This window comes from Pelodiscus sinensis, chromosome 20 (genome assembly GCF_049634645.1).
Source record: "Pelodiscus sinensis isolate JC-2024 chromosome 20, ASM4963464v1, whole genome shotgun sequence".
Classification (NCBI taxonomy): Eukaryota; Metazoa; Chordata; order Testudines; family Trionychidae; genus Pelodiscus; species Pelodiscus sinensis.
In genome coordinates, this window is record NC_134730.1 from 2,256,908 (window position 1) to 2,273,432 (window position 16,525).

Sequence of the window (16,525 nt, forward strand, 5' to 3'; positions counted from 1 at the left end):
TAGATCCGGATCCGGCAGCGTGATCCGGAGTAGGCTAGATCCGGATCCGGCAGCGTGATCCGGAGTAGGCTAGATGGGGATCCGGCAGCCCGATCCGGAGTAGGTTAGATCCTGAGCAGCTTAGATAGAAGCGTCGGGCAGAGCTGGAAGCGACTGCAGCAAAGTTCGCTGAGCGTTTTCTGGCCGAGGGCGTTCGTTGTCCAGCGAGGGCCCCTCCTGCTGACCCGGAGCTGCGAGACGTGGGCAGCCGGGGGTCCCGTGGCGGGTGTTTGTCCGGAGTCTGGAGCGCCGGGCTGTGGGTTTACACGGGACGGAGTTCCAAAGAAGACGGGCTGCTCCTGTCCCACAAGCGGCATCTTCCTTCGGAGCCCCTTGCCCGTCCCCGCCCGCCGCAGAGCTGTCTAGCAGCATCTCTGTGGGGATAGGTGCGTGGCGCCCTGGCACCGCGCGTGGGGGCCCGCTCCGAGCCGCGGCCGGCTGATCCGAAGGGCACCGCGGGCTGCGCGCGCCCCCAGCTAACAGGAAAGGTCTAACAGGCAGCAGCCCCCCCGCACTGCTCCAAGCCGGGGGTCCCGCCCAGCCTGAGCTTACTCTTGTTACCCCGGAGAAGGGCCGCGCCGTCCCAGGCGAGCTGCCGGATCGGGGCCCCGGGATGGGTCACGTGTTTTAAAGCGGGGCCACACCCCGCAGGTCCTGATGCGCAAAGCCGCAGCCCGCGGGCAGCCGTCGGGGGAGTCTCTGCGGCCGCTGGGGCAGGGGCCATTCGCTGGGGAAGGGTTTGAAGGCAAAACGCGCTCGGAATCCGGCCAGGCCAGCCCCGTTTGCAGCCGGGCCTGTCGCTCCCACAGCGGCCAGTGGCCTCGCCAAGCGGAGCGGGCCGGCAGGGGCGGGACCGATGCAGCCGGTCGTTTGCTAACCTGCAGCGGCCCCATCCCCTGGAGCGCCGAACTCACAGGCCCGCGGCCCCCGCACGCAGCCCGGGACTCGCTCCCCGTTCGCCTCCGAGAGTCCCCGGCGATCCAGCGGCCAGCCCGGCGAGGCAGCGTCACCCCGAGATGTACCCGGGCCTCCCCGCTGCACACCCCGGCTTGTGCTATGGCGGGGAAAGGCTGGCGCGGGAGCCACCCCTCCGCCAGCGAGGGGCGAGAAACTTCGCCGTTTCCACGGGGGTTGCCGGGCACGCGTGGGAAAACGGACGTGGCCTGACCAGGGCCAGCTCGGCTCAGGCTGCCCCGGCGCCGGGCAAGGTGGGGGTTATGGAGGTGTCTCCGCGCTCTGCTCGCAGCCCCCTCCCTCCGCAAACGCTTCCCGCCCCGAACAGAGCGAGGACCCGCTGCTTGCCTGCTCGGCCTGGTTCCGAGCCGCGCGAAGGGGGAGAAAGCGGCCTGGCTGCTACCCCGCTCGTGGCGCACGGCCTGCCCCCGGGGTACCCCGCGCCCCAGCCCCGCTCCTCCCGGCACTTAGCCCGGCTGGAGGCTTTCGGGTCCGGCTTTCTGGAGCCGGAGTCCGGCCCGACGTGGGAAATCGGTCAAGGGAAGCGGGAGGGGGATGGGCCGGGGGTGAACGTGTCTCCACGAGGCTAAGGACATCAGAGGGAGCGACCCGCGGTTTCCACCCCGCCCATCCCATTCCCCTCCCCCCCCGCTCGCCCGGGGGCCAGTTTCACGGACTAGAAGAGAATCCGTCGGATCGGATGGTTGGGGGGAGGGAACCTCCCCAGGGTTAAATACGGAACTTTCGCTGCGGCTCCCCGCTAGCTGGGTTTCTCCCCCCACAAGAAGTCCGCGCTAGAGTCCCTGAGGTTCCACCCCCGAGAGATTCGGGGTGCTCGGTTCGGTGCCCCCTTCTTCTTCCCTCCGTGGTGCTCAGCTCCCTCCCCCCGCCCATTGGAAAACGCTCCCTGTTAACAAGGGGGGTGCGGAGAGAGACCCGGGGAAGCGCAGCCCCGCGCCCCAGCCAGGCCCCAGCGCCCTGCCCCGGTAACCCGCGTAGAGAGGGAGCCTGTCCCTAGAGCGCTGGCTTGTGGGGGCGGCAATGGGGAACTAGGGGGGGGGGGGTCAGGTTCATCTCAGTCGCTCCCCGGGGCGAGTCAGTGGCCGGGGTTAACGTGGCGGTGAATGCGGCTCCTGTAATCCTGCCCCGGCCGGCGCTGCCCGCGGACACGGCGCTGTAAGAAAGCCCGGGGGGAGGCTTCACGGTGCCGAGTTAACAAATCCGTCCAGCAGCAGGGGGAGCGGGCTGGGCCGGAGGGGGGCTGCCGGAGCCCGGCTGCCCTGCAGGGAGGGCGGTTGCACTGCCAAAGCCGCCCCGCTGGGCTGAGCAGGAGCGGGAGCAGATTAATCAGGCCCTAATTCAATTTACAACAACCCCTTTTATTCAGCTCGGTGGCAAAGGAATTCAAAGGGGGAGCGGGGCGGGGGAGGGGAGGGGAGGGGAGGGGGCGGCTGCTCGCATCGCTCCCCATCCCTCGGGCAGGGCCTGTCCCCGCGGCGGCTCGCAGGAACAAGGGGCAGATCGCGGCGCGCCGAGTGACAAATGCGCAGGGAGCCCGTGCGGAAAAGGCACCTCCGTTGGCTAAATGAAACTGCCCTTTTAATCCGGGGGCCGGCAGGGCGGGGGTGGGGAGAGGGAACCGGGCCCGGCGCTGGGGCTGGGAATGGGGGGGCTGGGCCAGCCCGAGAGCCTGGCGCTGCACAGCCCAACCCCACTCGGCTAGCGCGCTCAGCACCGCCCCTGCGGAGCCTCCCCCGCCCGCGCCCGGCCTGTCCAGCAGGACTCCTGGGGTGCTCCGAGCCAGACTCCGTGGGCCTGGCGGCGTCTCTCCGTTGAGGGGCCCGCGCCAAGCCTGCCGGTGCGGGGAATGTGAGACCCGGGTACCGCAGGGAGTCTGCGAAATCACCCCCCCTTCCCGCCTCGGATCCCTGTCCACGCGCTTCTGGGCAGGGCCCTCGCAGGCCGACCGGGAGCCCGGGCCTCCCCACAACTCGGGGTTCCCACGGAATCGAGGGAGAGGAAACAACCCGAGAGTGGGGGGCAGCCCCGTGGGGTCACAGGCCACGAGTGCGTGTGAACACGCGGGACCGGCTGGCCCACCCGCCGTTCCCAACCGGGGCGCTTCCCCTTGGCTTTCCGGAGCCCGTAGATGGCGGAGAAACCTGCGGGGGGGGGGGGGGGGGCACATTTTTCTTCCGATTGCGGCCCCGAGGCGGGCTGAGCGCGGAGGGAAACCAGCCCACGAGAGCAACGGCCTAAGGGTGCCACGCGCGCCTTTCCCAGCGGGGTTTGGTGCGCGGGATTGGAAAGGTCTGCCGGACAAAGTAACTTCGCCCGGGTCCCACGCCGTGAGCGGGGCGAGATGAGCACTGCACCCCCCCCCCTTCTCTTCAGCGATCGCTGGAGGGGAAAGGCGGAGAGTTAAGCAGGTATTGCACGACCCGGGCCTGTCCCTGAATGCCCGGTCCATACTTTCTTCTCTCCCTTCTTGAAAGGTCTGGGAGGGGCCGTGCAAGTCTGTAACTTTCCCAACAAGGAGCAGTCCTGTGTAGGGTGGTGCGCTTTCGTGGGCGCAGTCCACATGTTTAGGCTAGTCTATGCAGCAGCATTATTTCAAAAGAACTTATAAAGCTACGTCTAGACGGCAGCACTTTTCCGGGATAGCAGCAGTATATGGGGAAACCAATGCCACCTCCAAGGAATGTGTCCGCTTTTCGGCACAAAGTTTTGGAAAAGTGGGTGGTTCTTCCGCCGTCTCTGTAAACCTCCTTGTATGAGGAAGGAGGAAAGAAGGGATGGCTCAAAAGAGACGGTTTTTCCCAAAATTTCGTGCCATGTAGACACCCAAATGTTGGAAAAATTTCTTTTCAAAGAAAAGCAGGAAAAGATAGGCAAATTGCGATTTACAATTTGCCTATCTTTTTCTGACTTTTCTTTGTAGTCTAAACATAGCCTTAGTCCCCATCTACACAGCAGGCAGTTATTTTGAAATAATATCAAAATACTGTCAAACTTCTTACTCTGACTCCTGTAACCCTCATTGTACAAAGAACAAGGGAAGTGGGGGGGGGGGGGGGAAGAGTGCTCTATTTGGAAATCGGTGCAGTGTAGACGCTCTCAATTCCGAAATAAGCTATTTTGAAATGAGATAGGTTATTGAGGCAACTTATTTGGCGCTAAGCCCTCCAGTGTAGACACACCCTTAGTGAAACACCCTTCAAAAGACAGAGGGACACAGCTTCCCAGTGCGGAGAAAAGTGTTCATAAGACAGCGGGGTGTAGTGGGGCTGGAGACACTGTCGTGGGCCTGGGGACCTTGGGGATGGTTTCGTTCTTGCTGATCGCTGGTGAATTACGCGGCTCGGCACCGCCAGGGCTCTGAGATGGCACTCCAGGGGAGAAGGATCCCAAACCGGAGGCTGAGGGGTTCCTTGCCTGTGCCCTGCGAGCGAGCAGGAGACCCCGCCTCGCTGGGGGGGACGGACTGGGGAACGCTCCGCTTGTTCCAGACACTGGGGCAGGGCTGAGCGCGGCCCGCTGGGGGACTTGGCGATGGGGGTGAACGGAGAAGAAGCTGCGTTGCCAGGTGTCTCACGGGACTCCCCCCGCCTCCCTCCGGCGATGCCCCCGGCCGGGATGCAAAGGAGCGGTTCGTTTGAAAGCCCCGAGGGCAGCCCTGGCCTTTGCACTGCAGCAGCGGTAGCGCTCGGAGCTGCTGCTCAGAAGCGAGGAGGCAACCCGCAGACACACCCGGCGCAGAGGGCACTGGAATCCAGCGGAGTTTGGGGAGCGGGGATACAGGGGGAGGCGTTGCGCTGCCAATTCAATAAGCGCCCAGTGTCCGCGCGTGCACAGCTGGCTTAAAAGGGGCTTTGGGGAGGAACTAGTCTGGAGAGGCACCCATAATTGGGCCGGCCCTGGTCATGATAGTGAGCTCTTGGCACCTCGGCCAGGTGACCGTCGCCCGTGGGAAGGGAACCAAATATTCTGAACTTGTTACGGGGTGCCAAGGTGCAATGTGTGTATGTGCGCCGCGTGTGCAACGTGCGGGCGGGCAATGTGCGCGTGCAACGTGTGCGCGGGCAATGTGCGTGTGCAATGTGTGCGCGGGCAATGTGCGTGGGTGGGCAATGTGCGTGTGCAATGTGTGCGCGGGCAATGTGCGTGTGCAATGTGTGCGCACGTAATGTACATGCAGTGGGTGCGTGTGGCGGGACTGGAAGCAGCTCTCTTGGGTTGTGAGAGGCAATTAAGCGATTTGCAGGGTTTCCTAGAGCAGCTCCTGGGTCGATATCCCTGGAGGAGGTGGAGAGGGCCTGTCCTGGCCAGTACTGGGAACTTCTACACAGTTTAAAAAGCTTGGACTGTACAATTTCCTAGCAGGTGTTTTTATGTCACCCTGACATGTGCTCCCCGGAGAATAGACCCGAGATGGGAGCCAGGGAGGCTGCTAGTGCCCACCGGTAGTCCCAGCTCCATTACTCAGGATGGTTCTTACATTAGGGTCCCTGTTTCTCCCAAACGCTCGGGCTGCCCCCGGCAGTAGATTTGCTTCTGTTCTCCACCTAGAAAGTGACCAAGTCCTGCCAGCTCGCCCAGTCCAAGGGCCCCGCACCGCTCTAGGCTCTTGGCGAAGGCGTCCGCCTGGGCAGCGAGCACAGCCGCATGGCAAGGGCCCGATCCTGCGCTCCTGCCTGGGGCAAAAAGCCCAGGGGGGGACAGAGCAGCCGACGTTCTGCCCGAGCCTGGCCTGGAGAGCGGGACTGAAAAGGGCCCGATCCTGCGTTCGCTGACGCTCATGGGTACCGATTCCGCGCTAGCTTTCTGACCCCTCTTTGCGCGGGCGCAACAGCGCGCCAAGGCTGCTCCCGCCGAGCTCCCCTCCCCGCACTTGCTTTCTCATTTCCCGTGCGCTTCCCGAACAGACTTGCTCTGCCTTCTGCAACTGCGACCAGACCCTGTTTGCACCCCGTGCGCGGCTGCAGGCTCCAACCCGTGCGCCTTGCGCGCCGTGCGGGCGGGAAAATACCAACCAGAGCCTCGCGCAAAGCCTGGCTCAGGGCCAGATGCCCTCAGGGCCCCCAGTAACACCCCCGCCTCCCAGCGAAGCCCATAGAGTAACGGAGAGGGACCCCTCCCCTCCCCCATCACTTCCCTAAGGGGCACACGAGGAAGGTCCTTGCCACTGTCAAAGGGAGAGAGCGGGGCCCGATCCTGCTGCCTGACCAGGGGCTGGGGACGCCAAGCCCCTCCCCCCTCGACTCCTCTCTCCCTTTGCCTGAGGCTCGCCGCTCCAACAGCCGCTGTGCACTGCGGAGCCCGCTCGGGCGGGTTCCCTGTCTGCTCCGTCCCCCCGCCGCCCCCGCTCCCCCCGGCTGAGCGAGTGGCTTTGCCCCCCCCCGCGGCTGCCGTTGTGCTGCTCCCTGGGCGAGCGGCGTGTCACTCTTGCAGATGACCTCAGCCCCCGGCGGAGCCGGGCACGTCACTCAGGCTCGGGGCAAGGCGCGGGGAGGGCCGAGCCCCGCCACTAGGGTGTTTGCGGTTTGGGCTGAGGATGGGAAGACTCGGGGCTCTCTGAGCCACACGCCGCTTCGCATCCTCCGCGAGCCAGGCGAGCTCGGATCCGAGCTGGGGCCGCCGCCGCCTCCTTCCCCGCGAGCTCCGGAAACTTTCCTCGTGCGCCGCCGGAGGGAACCAGAGCGAGCCAGGTAGCGTCCCACCTCCTGGCCCCCGAGGCCCCGGCTGCGGGGGGCCCCAAGCTCCGGGCTAGCGCCGGGGAGCCGGACCGGCGGCCGCGCGCTTCTCCCCGGCCGGAGCGTTTGCCTCCCTGCGCCCCGCGAGCCGCAGCCGGGGGGCCCTGGCACTGGAGGCTCTGGCCGGGCAGCGTTTCCGGGACGCGGCGGACGGGCGGGCGGGCGGGCCGGGCTGCAGCCTCCTTGGGCTCGGTGGCGGCGGCGGCTTCACCTCCCCCTTCTCTGTGTGTTTGCCCAGGCTCCCGCGAGGAGGCGCGCCCAGGATGCCCGGGAGGTGCTGGCGGGCGGTGGCCGCGCTGCTGGCCGCGTGGTGCCTGGCGGGCGGCGCGCGCGGCGGCTACGGCCTGGGCATGTTCGCGGTGCAGACGGCGCAGCCCGACCCCTGCTACGACGAGCACGGCCACCCGCGGCGGTGCATCCCCGACTTCGTCAACGCGGCCTTCGGCAAGGAGGTGAAGGTGTCCAGCACCTGCGGGCGGCCGCCGGCGCGCTACTGCGTGGTGAGCGAGCGCGGCGAGGAGCGGGTGCGCAGCTGCCATCTCTGCAACGCCTCGGACCCGCGCCGGGCGCACCCGCCCGCCTTCCTCACCGACCTCAACAACCCGCACAACCTGACGTGCTGGCAGTCCGAGCCCTTCGTGCAGCACCCGCACAACGTCACGCTCACCCTCTCGCTGGGCAAGAAGTTCGAGGTGACCTACGTGAGCCTGCAGTTCTGCTCGCCGCGCCCCGAGTCCATGGCCATCTACAAGTCCATGGACTACGGGCGCAGCTGGGTGCCCTTCCAGTTCTACTCGGCCCAGTGCCGCAAGGTCTTCGCCAAGCCCAGCCGCGCCGCCGTCACCAAGCAGAACGAGCAGGAGGCGCTCTGCACCGACTCGCACACCGACATGCGCCCGCTGGCCGGCGGCCTCATCGCCTTCAGCACCCTGGACGGCCGCCCCTCGGCCCACGACTTCGACAACTCGCCCGTGCTGCAGGACTGGGTCACGGCCACCGACATCCAGGTGGCCTTCAGCCGCCTCCACACCTTCGGCGACGAGAACGAGGACGACTCGGAGCTGGCCCGCGACTCCTACTTCTACGCGGTCTCCGACCTGCAGGTGGGCGGGCGCTGCAAGTGCAACGGGCACGCGGCCCGCTGCCTCCGCGACCGCGACGACCACCTGGTGTGCGACTGCAAGCACCACACGGCCGGGCCCGAGTGCGACCGCTGCAAGCCCTTCCACTACGACCGGCCCTGGCAGCGCGCCACGGCCCGCGAGGCCAACGAGTGCGTGGGTGAGTCCGCGCGCGGGGCGGCGCGTGGGGCCGTCGGGGCTCAGGGGCCCGGCAATGCTGGGGCCGCGTGGGGAGGCGGGCGGGGGGTCTGGCCAAAGGGACCCAGGCGAGCTCGGGACTCCTGGCCCAGGGGAGACTGGCTGGCGGGTGACAGAGCCAGGCTCGCCGGGAGCCCTGGGGTCTAGCAGGAGAAGCTCAGGCGAGCCTGGCAATGCTGGGGGGTCCCCTGCCCAGCTCGGCTGGACCGTTCCCCCGGGGGCTCGGACAGGCAGGGAGGCGCTTTGGTGCCCGCGCCCGGCTGACCGGGTGAGTGGCTAGATGGCTCAGGCGGAGCCGGGTTCCCAGGTAGCCGCAGGCGGATGTGGCCGGGCCGGAACCGGCTGGGGAAAGCCGCGGCAGGGCGGTGCCTTGGCCCCCGGGAATCTCCCAGTGTCGCGGGGCTCGCGGGTGCCTACGGGGAGCTGGGGCGCAGAGCGAGAGCCTCGGCCGCCTGCGCTTCTCTGCGCTCAGGCTTTGCGCCGCGGGCGAGCCTGGGGCGGGAGCGGGCGGCGAGGGCTGGCGGGGAACATTGACCCAGGGGCCGCGCCGGGGTCACTTTCCAGCCCTGCCTCAGGGTCAGTAATCCCTCGGCCTCGGGCCATCCCGATGACGTGGGGGCGGCGGTCCTAGCCCGGCCGGTTCCGGTGACTTTTGTCGCTCGGCTACGGCGCGCCGGGGGAGCGCACGGGAGGTGGCGCGTTTTAGCAGCACCTCCCTCGGAAGATGGGTCCCAGCCCCGGGGCCTGCCTTCAGCCGAGCCACGGACAGGAGAGAGAGCGGAGGGGGGGGGGGGTGAGGTGCTGTGTTTGGGTCGGTTCTGTCTCGAGCAGAAGCCCTGCCCCAGCCAGTAACACCCGGGGTCTCGACTGAGGGATTGAGTGAGGCTCAGGGCTGAAACGAGAAACAGCCGTGTGCTGGGGGTGATTCATATCACCCGGGCGGAGGCAAGAAAGCCAGCCCCTCTGGGCTGTAAACAATACGGAGTCTCCAGTTTATCGTCGGAGAAAGGTTCTGGGAGGATTCACAGGCAGCGCTGCAGTGTAGGGCGTGGATGGTAGCTCCCTCCCGATGCTGTGGTCTCGGCTGTCGGGGCTGGCTGTTCTCGGACCAGGCACAGAAATTCCTGAAGCAATTAGGAAGCCTCGTGCGTCGCAGCTCCCCCTGGCTCTGGGGAAGGGGGTCTGGACTTTTGGGGAGACAAGTGAGGGAGAAATTGGCAAGTGTTAAGGGGAGCGCAGGTGGCTGATCAAGAGGTCACTGTGTAGACCCCCGCTCTCCTAGCCCGTGGCTTGCACAGAGTCTCTCCTGACCCGCAGTGCACCCTGCTAGCTCATTCTTGGGCTCCCACACAGCCGTGGCATGCCCCTAACTCCTGGTTGCTAGCACCCCCTTAAAGCCCTCTCCCCTGCCTCCAGCTCTGCCAGTGCTCTCCTGTAGCACTCCCTAGTTCTGGGCCTCCACAGCTCTGCTAAAGCCCCTTACTCCTGTCCTGCATCTCCTCCCATTCTTGTCCCCAGGGCTCCGCCCCTGCCTTTGTCCTGTTCACCTAAGTTCTGACCTGCAGGAATATTTGCTTTTGTCTCTCCCTCTCAGTATCTTCTGCCACCCCCTCTTTTCCAGTCATGTAGTGCCCCCATGCACCCCATCCCGTTAATACATCTTAGAGCTGACCCCAGCAGCAACCCTATTCCACAGGGCGGGGTGGGGGCAGTTTCTGCATCTGTTTCTGTTCTGCACTGGGGCACAAAGTAGTCCTTTCAAAATATTTGTACAAAAAAAAAGAAAGAAAATGAGTGAGTGAGTGAGTCCCACCCCAAAATAGCCCAGTGGTCTGGACACTCATCTAAAATGTGAGACTCAAGTTAATGCCCTAGCTCATGGGCCATGGATCTTCTGTGGTGGATCTCTCTCTCCTCCCCACCTTCACCCCCTCAGATATTCCATCTTGAGAAATCTTGTTAAACATAGTACATTTCCATGAAAAGTTTCATTTGGGATGCATCAGCATTTTCCTATGAAATATCCCGGCTAGCTTTATCATTCTAATCTTTGGGGTCTTCTAGCCAGAGTTCTGAAGTCATGCCACACACTGGGTAATGCTATGGTCAGAAAACTTGCCTATCAGAAACTCAACTATAACTCATTTTTACTTGTCATCTGAATCACAGTCCAGCGCTAGCTAACATATAGCAATACTCGCTTATAAAATGCTTCAGCATCAAGGGTGTTTAGCACTTGTGTATCTGCAGTAGATTCTTCAACTGGTATAAATCAAGAGTATCTCTGCTGAAGTCAGGGGAGCTCCCCTGATTTACACTAGCTGAGTGTACCCTAGTCTTAATGTTCAATTATCATTTATGTGGCAAATTCTAGCCATTGATTATACCCTGGTCTCTGATCTTCCTGACACTGGCTTTCCACCATGGTGATTCCATTTACTTTACCATGAACAGAACTAGCCCTTGGAGAGCAACTTTTCCTGGGTGCCTCTATCATTTGTGAATATTTAATCAGATATTTACATAGAAAGTATATATCACTTACCCTGTCATCCAAAATATTCCGCTCCAGTGATAAGAAAAACAATGTGCAGCATCTCTGAACAGTTTGTTTTTCCTTTGCTTAAATCATAATCAGATGTGACTTTAAAGAGTATTTAATTTCTGTGTCTTCCTCTTGAACACCAAGAATAATAACAAAGAAAAATACTGGCAATGCACAGGGTTATTTGGCTCACTAAGTCCTCTTCCTTTAGAAAATTAACATGGCTAAGATACTTCAAGATTAATACAAAATGCAGACATGTGTGCTTTGCAAAACCTTTACTAACCCTTAGCTCCATGAACATGTCAAGTCAGAATTTTAGTAGAATTCTATTCTGCCAATATATACATGTTCTCTCTCTCTTTCTGCTACCAATAGAAAGAAAGAAAGAAAGAAAGAAAGAAAGAAAGAAAGAAAGAAAGAAAGAAAGAAAGAAAGAAAGAAAGAAAGAAAGAAAGAAAGAAAGAAATTTAATTCTTTTTTAAATGGAAATCACAACACAGTTTTAATTGTGGAGGAGTTTCTGGTGTGTGTGTATACAATTAAAATACTGATGGATGTAGGGAGGCTAGATTCTTCTCTTTTGTGAAACTTGGAATTTCTTCCAGAAGTAATCTAAAACAGCATGAAAGGGAAGAATATACTATTTCAGGGTTGGTGACACTCAGCAGAAGACAGAAAATCTTTCATTTACCCAGACATTAGAACTTCAGCTGTGATAATTCAGCAGAGTTCGGTTAAAGTCCACCGAACTGTGCTGATTTACATCATCTGAACATCTAGTCCAGTGTATGTATTTAATATATAATTTATACACTCATATGTGTAATCTGAAACAGTGGTGGTACTGATCTTTCTTTTAGTGGTTATTCTATTCCGGATGAGTTGTGTCTTGTGAAGGGGTTGTTGATGATCCCTGCGAATTTGTAGGCACCATTGGTTTTCACAGACTGAAAGACAATAAACTATCTTTTATAAATGAGATACTGAGCTTATAATAAACTTCCCATGAAATTTAGAACTTCCTATGTGCCACTTCAGCTTTATATTTTTACTGAAAATAATAATTAAAAATAAATCAGGCAAGATAGATGCACCGAGATTTTCTCCAGTCTGAGACGGGGGTACAGTTTATGAAAACTAATTCCACAACCCAACCCCAGGATTTGCATAACACTGCTGTAATGCAAAGCTCACACAAAAGACGACTGTGTGAAATGAGCTGCTTGGTGCCTGTAGCTCATTTGCCTGTTGGTAGCGAGTACCTGTGGTACAAGGGGAATAATGACACAAGCGGCGCTGTGCGAGTGTGCTCTTCACTGGGCTGTTCTCTCAGCCGCAGGACTCAAATGCTTTGCTGCTGAAGATAATTCCGTGGAGTAAATCGGAACAGTTTCTGTGCAGAATAACGTTAGGGTTTAATTTGTACTGTGGAAGTGGATAGAATCCTACGTCACTGGAGTTCTAGGAAGATTCAATACAAAGGAAAGAACTGATTGCAAAGGGAGAGGTTTGTCTCTTTACCCTGTGCGTGCTCATTACCCAAAGTCCTGGGGTTGATGCTTACAGTTTCTACCCTACTGTAAAAAGTGGCTTATTTGCATTAACTATTTGCTGCTGTTTGAGGACACTAACTCCCAAGTCTTCACAGGTGATGGTAAAACCCACCCCTTAGGACCTAATTCTAATCCAGCTCCCATGCGGGTAAATCTAGAGCAGCTCCAGCAAAGTCCATGGCATTGCCAGAGGATAGACGTGGACGAAGGGAGCGGAGCCCAGGTTCACCCAAGTTCATTCATGGCTTTGTGCCCTCGTCATGACACCTCACGTCCTCTTCTCTGACCAGCTGAATGGGGCTGATGGCTGTTTTCTCCAATGGCATGGCCCAGAGCATGCTGGCAAATCTGGCTCTATGCCCTTAAAGCCTTTGAATGATATGGAATTGATACAACAGACATTCCGTGGATTAAAAACTGGCTAAGCGATAGGTCTCAAAATGTAACTGTAACGGGGAAATGTCATTGAGCGAGTGCGTTTCCAGCAAGGTCCCACAGGGGCTAGTTCATGGCTTTACACAATATCCCATTTTTATCAGTGATCTGGAAAAAAGAGCAAGTCCTCACAGATAAAGTTCACGGATGACGCACAGACTGTGGGAGTGGTAGTGACGGGGACACGTCACTGGTGCAGAGCAATGTGGATTGCTTAGTAAACTGAGCACAAGCCAGCAATACACGTTTTCGAATGGCAAAATAGAAATGTGTATCACTAGGAATAAAGAATGCAGGCCGCACTTACAGGACGAGGGACTCTATCCTCAGAATCAGGGACTCTGCAAAAGAGTTGGGGGCCATTGAGGATAAATGGTTGAACATGAGTTCCTGGTGTGATACTGTGGCCCAAGAAGCTACTGCAATCCTGGGATGTGTAAACGGGACTATCAAATGGGAGCAGGGAAGTTATTTTACTGCTATTTTTGGCACTGGAGTGACCACGGCTGGAATACTGTGTCCAGTTTGGGTGCCCACAATTCAAGGAAATGTGGCTAAATTGGAGAGGAGTCAGAGAAGAGCCCAGGGAATGATTAAAGGGTTAGAAAACCTGCCTTTGAGTGATAGACTTAGTCTGTGTCCCTTCAAGAGACAGCTAAGAGGTGACCGGATGCAATCTGTACATACGTATCCAGGGAGCAAATCCTTCAGCCCAGCAGAGAAAGGTCTAATGTGATCCAGTGACTCAAAGACAATGCAGGCTGGACATGAGGTGTAAATATTGAATGCTAACTGTAACAATTTACCAATGGCTGTAGTGGAGTCTCCATCACTGGCTATTTTAAAATCAAGGTTGGATAATTTTCTAAAAGTTTGGCCTAGGAAGCAGTTTGGGGGATTCCTCTGGCCTGTGATAAATAGGAAGCCAGACTAAATGATCACAGCTGGTCCCTTTCCGCCTTGAAAATCTGAGGGCTATAGGGAGAGAGTCTAGCTCCCCCTCTTATGAGATTAGATTTCCTTGGTTTAGTGCTCTGTTCACGGTGCGAAACCCCAAACACTACAGAATTCTGAAGAACTTATGTTTAACAGGAGTAAGGACCAGCATCAAAATACCCAGGTTGATTGAAGAGTGGCAGCAATGAAGGAGTTAAGAGGTGTGATGTGATTAGCCAGTGGGTCTCCATGGGAAATAGCATCTCCAGATCCCTAGTGTGAAGCTCGTGCTATTTAAATGTGTAATCAGTAGAGAGCTGTCATTTATCTCAGTTAGCCTACAACATCTGGAGCAGAGTCTCTGCTGGGATTCCCATTAACACCTGGTGACCAGGATCCTCCGGCATCAACATGCCAGCTTTGGCACAAGCTAAAGAGAGCCACTTTCCATCCGGCTGCACTGCCTTCCTCACCCCAGGGCTGCCATTTCCATAAGATGGTTTCTTTCCTTTGCTCCCACCGAGCATTTCTCTTCTTAAAAGCAATCACCCCAACTTGCCCAGCCAAAGGTAAAAGGAGAGGCAGAAAAAGGCACTTGAAAAATGTGTATTCCCAGGGTAGCTGCTGGAAAGGCAATGAAAATCATCTCTCCTTGGGGAATGCCAGCCTTTCTCACCACAGCTGGGGCTTATTTTTCTCCCCTTACGATGAGCTATGTTTTGTATTAAGTGAATTTACATCTTGGGATTAACTCAAGATCACATCCTTAATAGTCTTATATGTTTACACTTCAAAAAGTCCACTTGATTTGATTTTCTTCTCTGTCATCATGATGATTTGTTGCTGTCTGTTGTACAATATACAATCACTCCATTATATTGCTCCAGGGGTCTCAATTATAGTTACATGAATCCCAAATAGCTTAAAAAAGTCCCCCAAACTAATCACTTTCCATGCATACAGCTCTTTAATCAAAGATTCACAAAGACTGTTTACAAGTGTGTGTTGGGAACGTAGGCAGTGCTGTATCAACGCATTAGTCCATCTAGTCCAAAGTCCTGTCTCTGAGGGAACGTCTACACTACAGGACAAAATTGAGCTCAGCTATGCAACTTCAGCTACGTTAATTCCGTAGCTGAAGTCGAAGTATCTCAATTCGGCTTTTGGTGCGGTCTACACTGCAGGAAGAACACTCTTCCTTTGACTTCCCTTACTCCTCGGGAAAGCAGGACCAGAGCACCCCTTTCACCTCGAGTTAGCAGTCTTCACTAGACCGCTAATTCAAACCCTGGAAGATCAACAGCGGCAGCGTCCTCTGTAGTGTAGATGTACTCCAAGAGTGGCCAGTGCTAAATGCTTCAGAGAAAGGTACAAGAAACACCGTAGGAAAGAATGACAGAATAGCACCGTAGGGTTGATTGAGTGCTATTGCCTTCATTTTAGAGGTGGGTAACTAGGCACTGGGAGATTAAATGACTTGTTCAAAATGAGAGAACAGATGGATGAGGTAATATATTCTACTGGACCAACCTCCGCTAGTGAGAGAGAGAAACTTTTGAGCTACACAGGAGTTTTCTGTCACAGCTAAATGCCAGGTGGAACACATTATTTAGCATAAGTAGTTAACACGTATTTCCAGGCAAAATGACACCTTAACATCGTAACCTTAACCATTAACCCCCCACCAGTCATAGGGAGAATGGGGGTGGGTGAGGGGAAGCCAGTGGGGAGTTTGTTAGGAGTTTATAGCTAGCTGTAAGAAACTTTAAATCCAGTGGCCTCAGTCTCAAAGGAAACCTGCCCAACACTTTCCAAAAATGAGCCCAAGAGCTTAAATTAATATCTTGACTAGTGGTAGAGATGTAGCCGTGTTAGTCTGGGGTAGCTGAAGCAAAATGCAGGACAATGTAGCACTTTAAAGACTAACAAGATGGTTTATTATCTTAACTAGACATTATTACAGCAATATGCAAAGCCCTCCCTCCCCTGCTCCCTTCCTGTCTGCCCTATGACTGGACAGAGGGGTGTGAATGGGCCACTTCACCTGGAATGGAGCCTTGCAATGTGTGATAACTACTCACGCTAAGCAGTCTGGTCTATCTTGTATTCAGCTGTGACCCTAGGAGCAGAGCTTGTCTATACCCAAGCCGGGTCTACACAGGAAAACTAGGTGAGGTCTATACTACAGACCTATGTTGGTATAACGACAGCACTCAGGGGTGTGAAAAATCCACACCCTCGAGCAACATAATTCTATTGGCATAGCCCCGCCTCCCTCCCCGCCCCCCCGCCTTGCCCCCCGCATGTAGCCATTGCTGTGTTGACAGAAGAGCTACTACCTCTCTGGGAGGTGGGTTACCTATGCTGAGGGAAGAATCCCTCCCATTGGTGTTAGTTGTGTCTACATTGAAGCAGCACAGTGCCCCAAGCCCGAAGTTTCCCAGACCGGCTAAAGAGCTCTTGGTAAGCTCAAAAGCTTGTCTCTCTTGCCAACAACACTGCTCCAGTAAAAGATTTTACCTCACCCACCTCGTTTCTCTAACAAGGTGGCCTGGGACTGACAGGGCCACCACAACATTGCTCCAGATGACAACATGACACAGAGCCTTTAATTCAGTCCTGAATCCTAGTTCTGTGCTTCCCTGCTATAGATAACACTTCCAATGCATCCCGTCTTCCAGCTCCCCCATGTCCTTACTCGGAAGAGTACTTCCACTGACCACCGTGGGATTAGCCACCTGAGTAAGATCTGTTGGAATGAGTCAGGTCGAGAGGGTCCCATCCATTTCGACTGGTAACGCTTTCTGGAAATGCCCAAGCACATTCAGCCACTCCAGGGTCAAGAAGACACGCACCTTCTTTCCTTGTTAGCTTGAGAGACAACGGAAACGAGTGCACACTTCTGGGGAAGCATCTGGAGTTCATGCCAGAAATGACTCAGCATCGGGTTGAATGGGTTAATTATTTTGTTGGAGAGTTCTTTAGAAC

At 56.9% G+C, this 16,525-nt stretch overlaps 1 protein-coding gene across 3 annotated transcripts in view; it reads left to right on the plus strand.

Annotated features, from left to right (window-relative positions):
- The window catches only part of NTN1 (netrin 1), a 204,277-nt gene that overhangs the window by 18,342 nt on the left and 169,410 nt on the right, over positions 1 to 16,525 (plus strand). Inside the window, exons 1-2 of one of the 3 annotated variants that reach the window (XM_075903482.1) lie at positions 5,495 to 6,701; positions 6,985 to 8,027. In XM_075903482.1, the coding sequence (XP_075759597.1) occupies positions 6,445 to 6,701; positions 6,985 to 8,027 (1,300 nt within the window). In that variant the 5' untranslated portion in view covers positions 5,495 to 6,444. Of the gene's footprint in view, positions 1 to 5,494; positions 6,702 to 6,984; positions 8,028 to 16,525 lie in introns of those variants that run through there. The other 2 variants (XM_075903481.1, XM_075903483.1) reach the window with 2 other exon arrangements.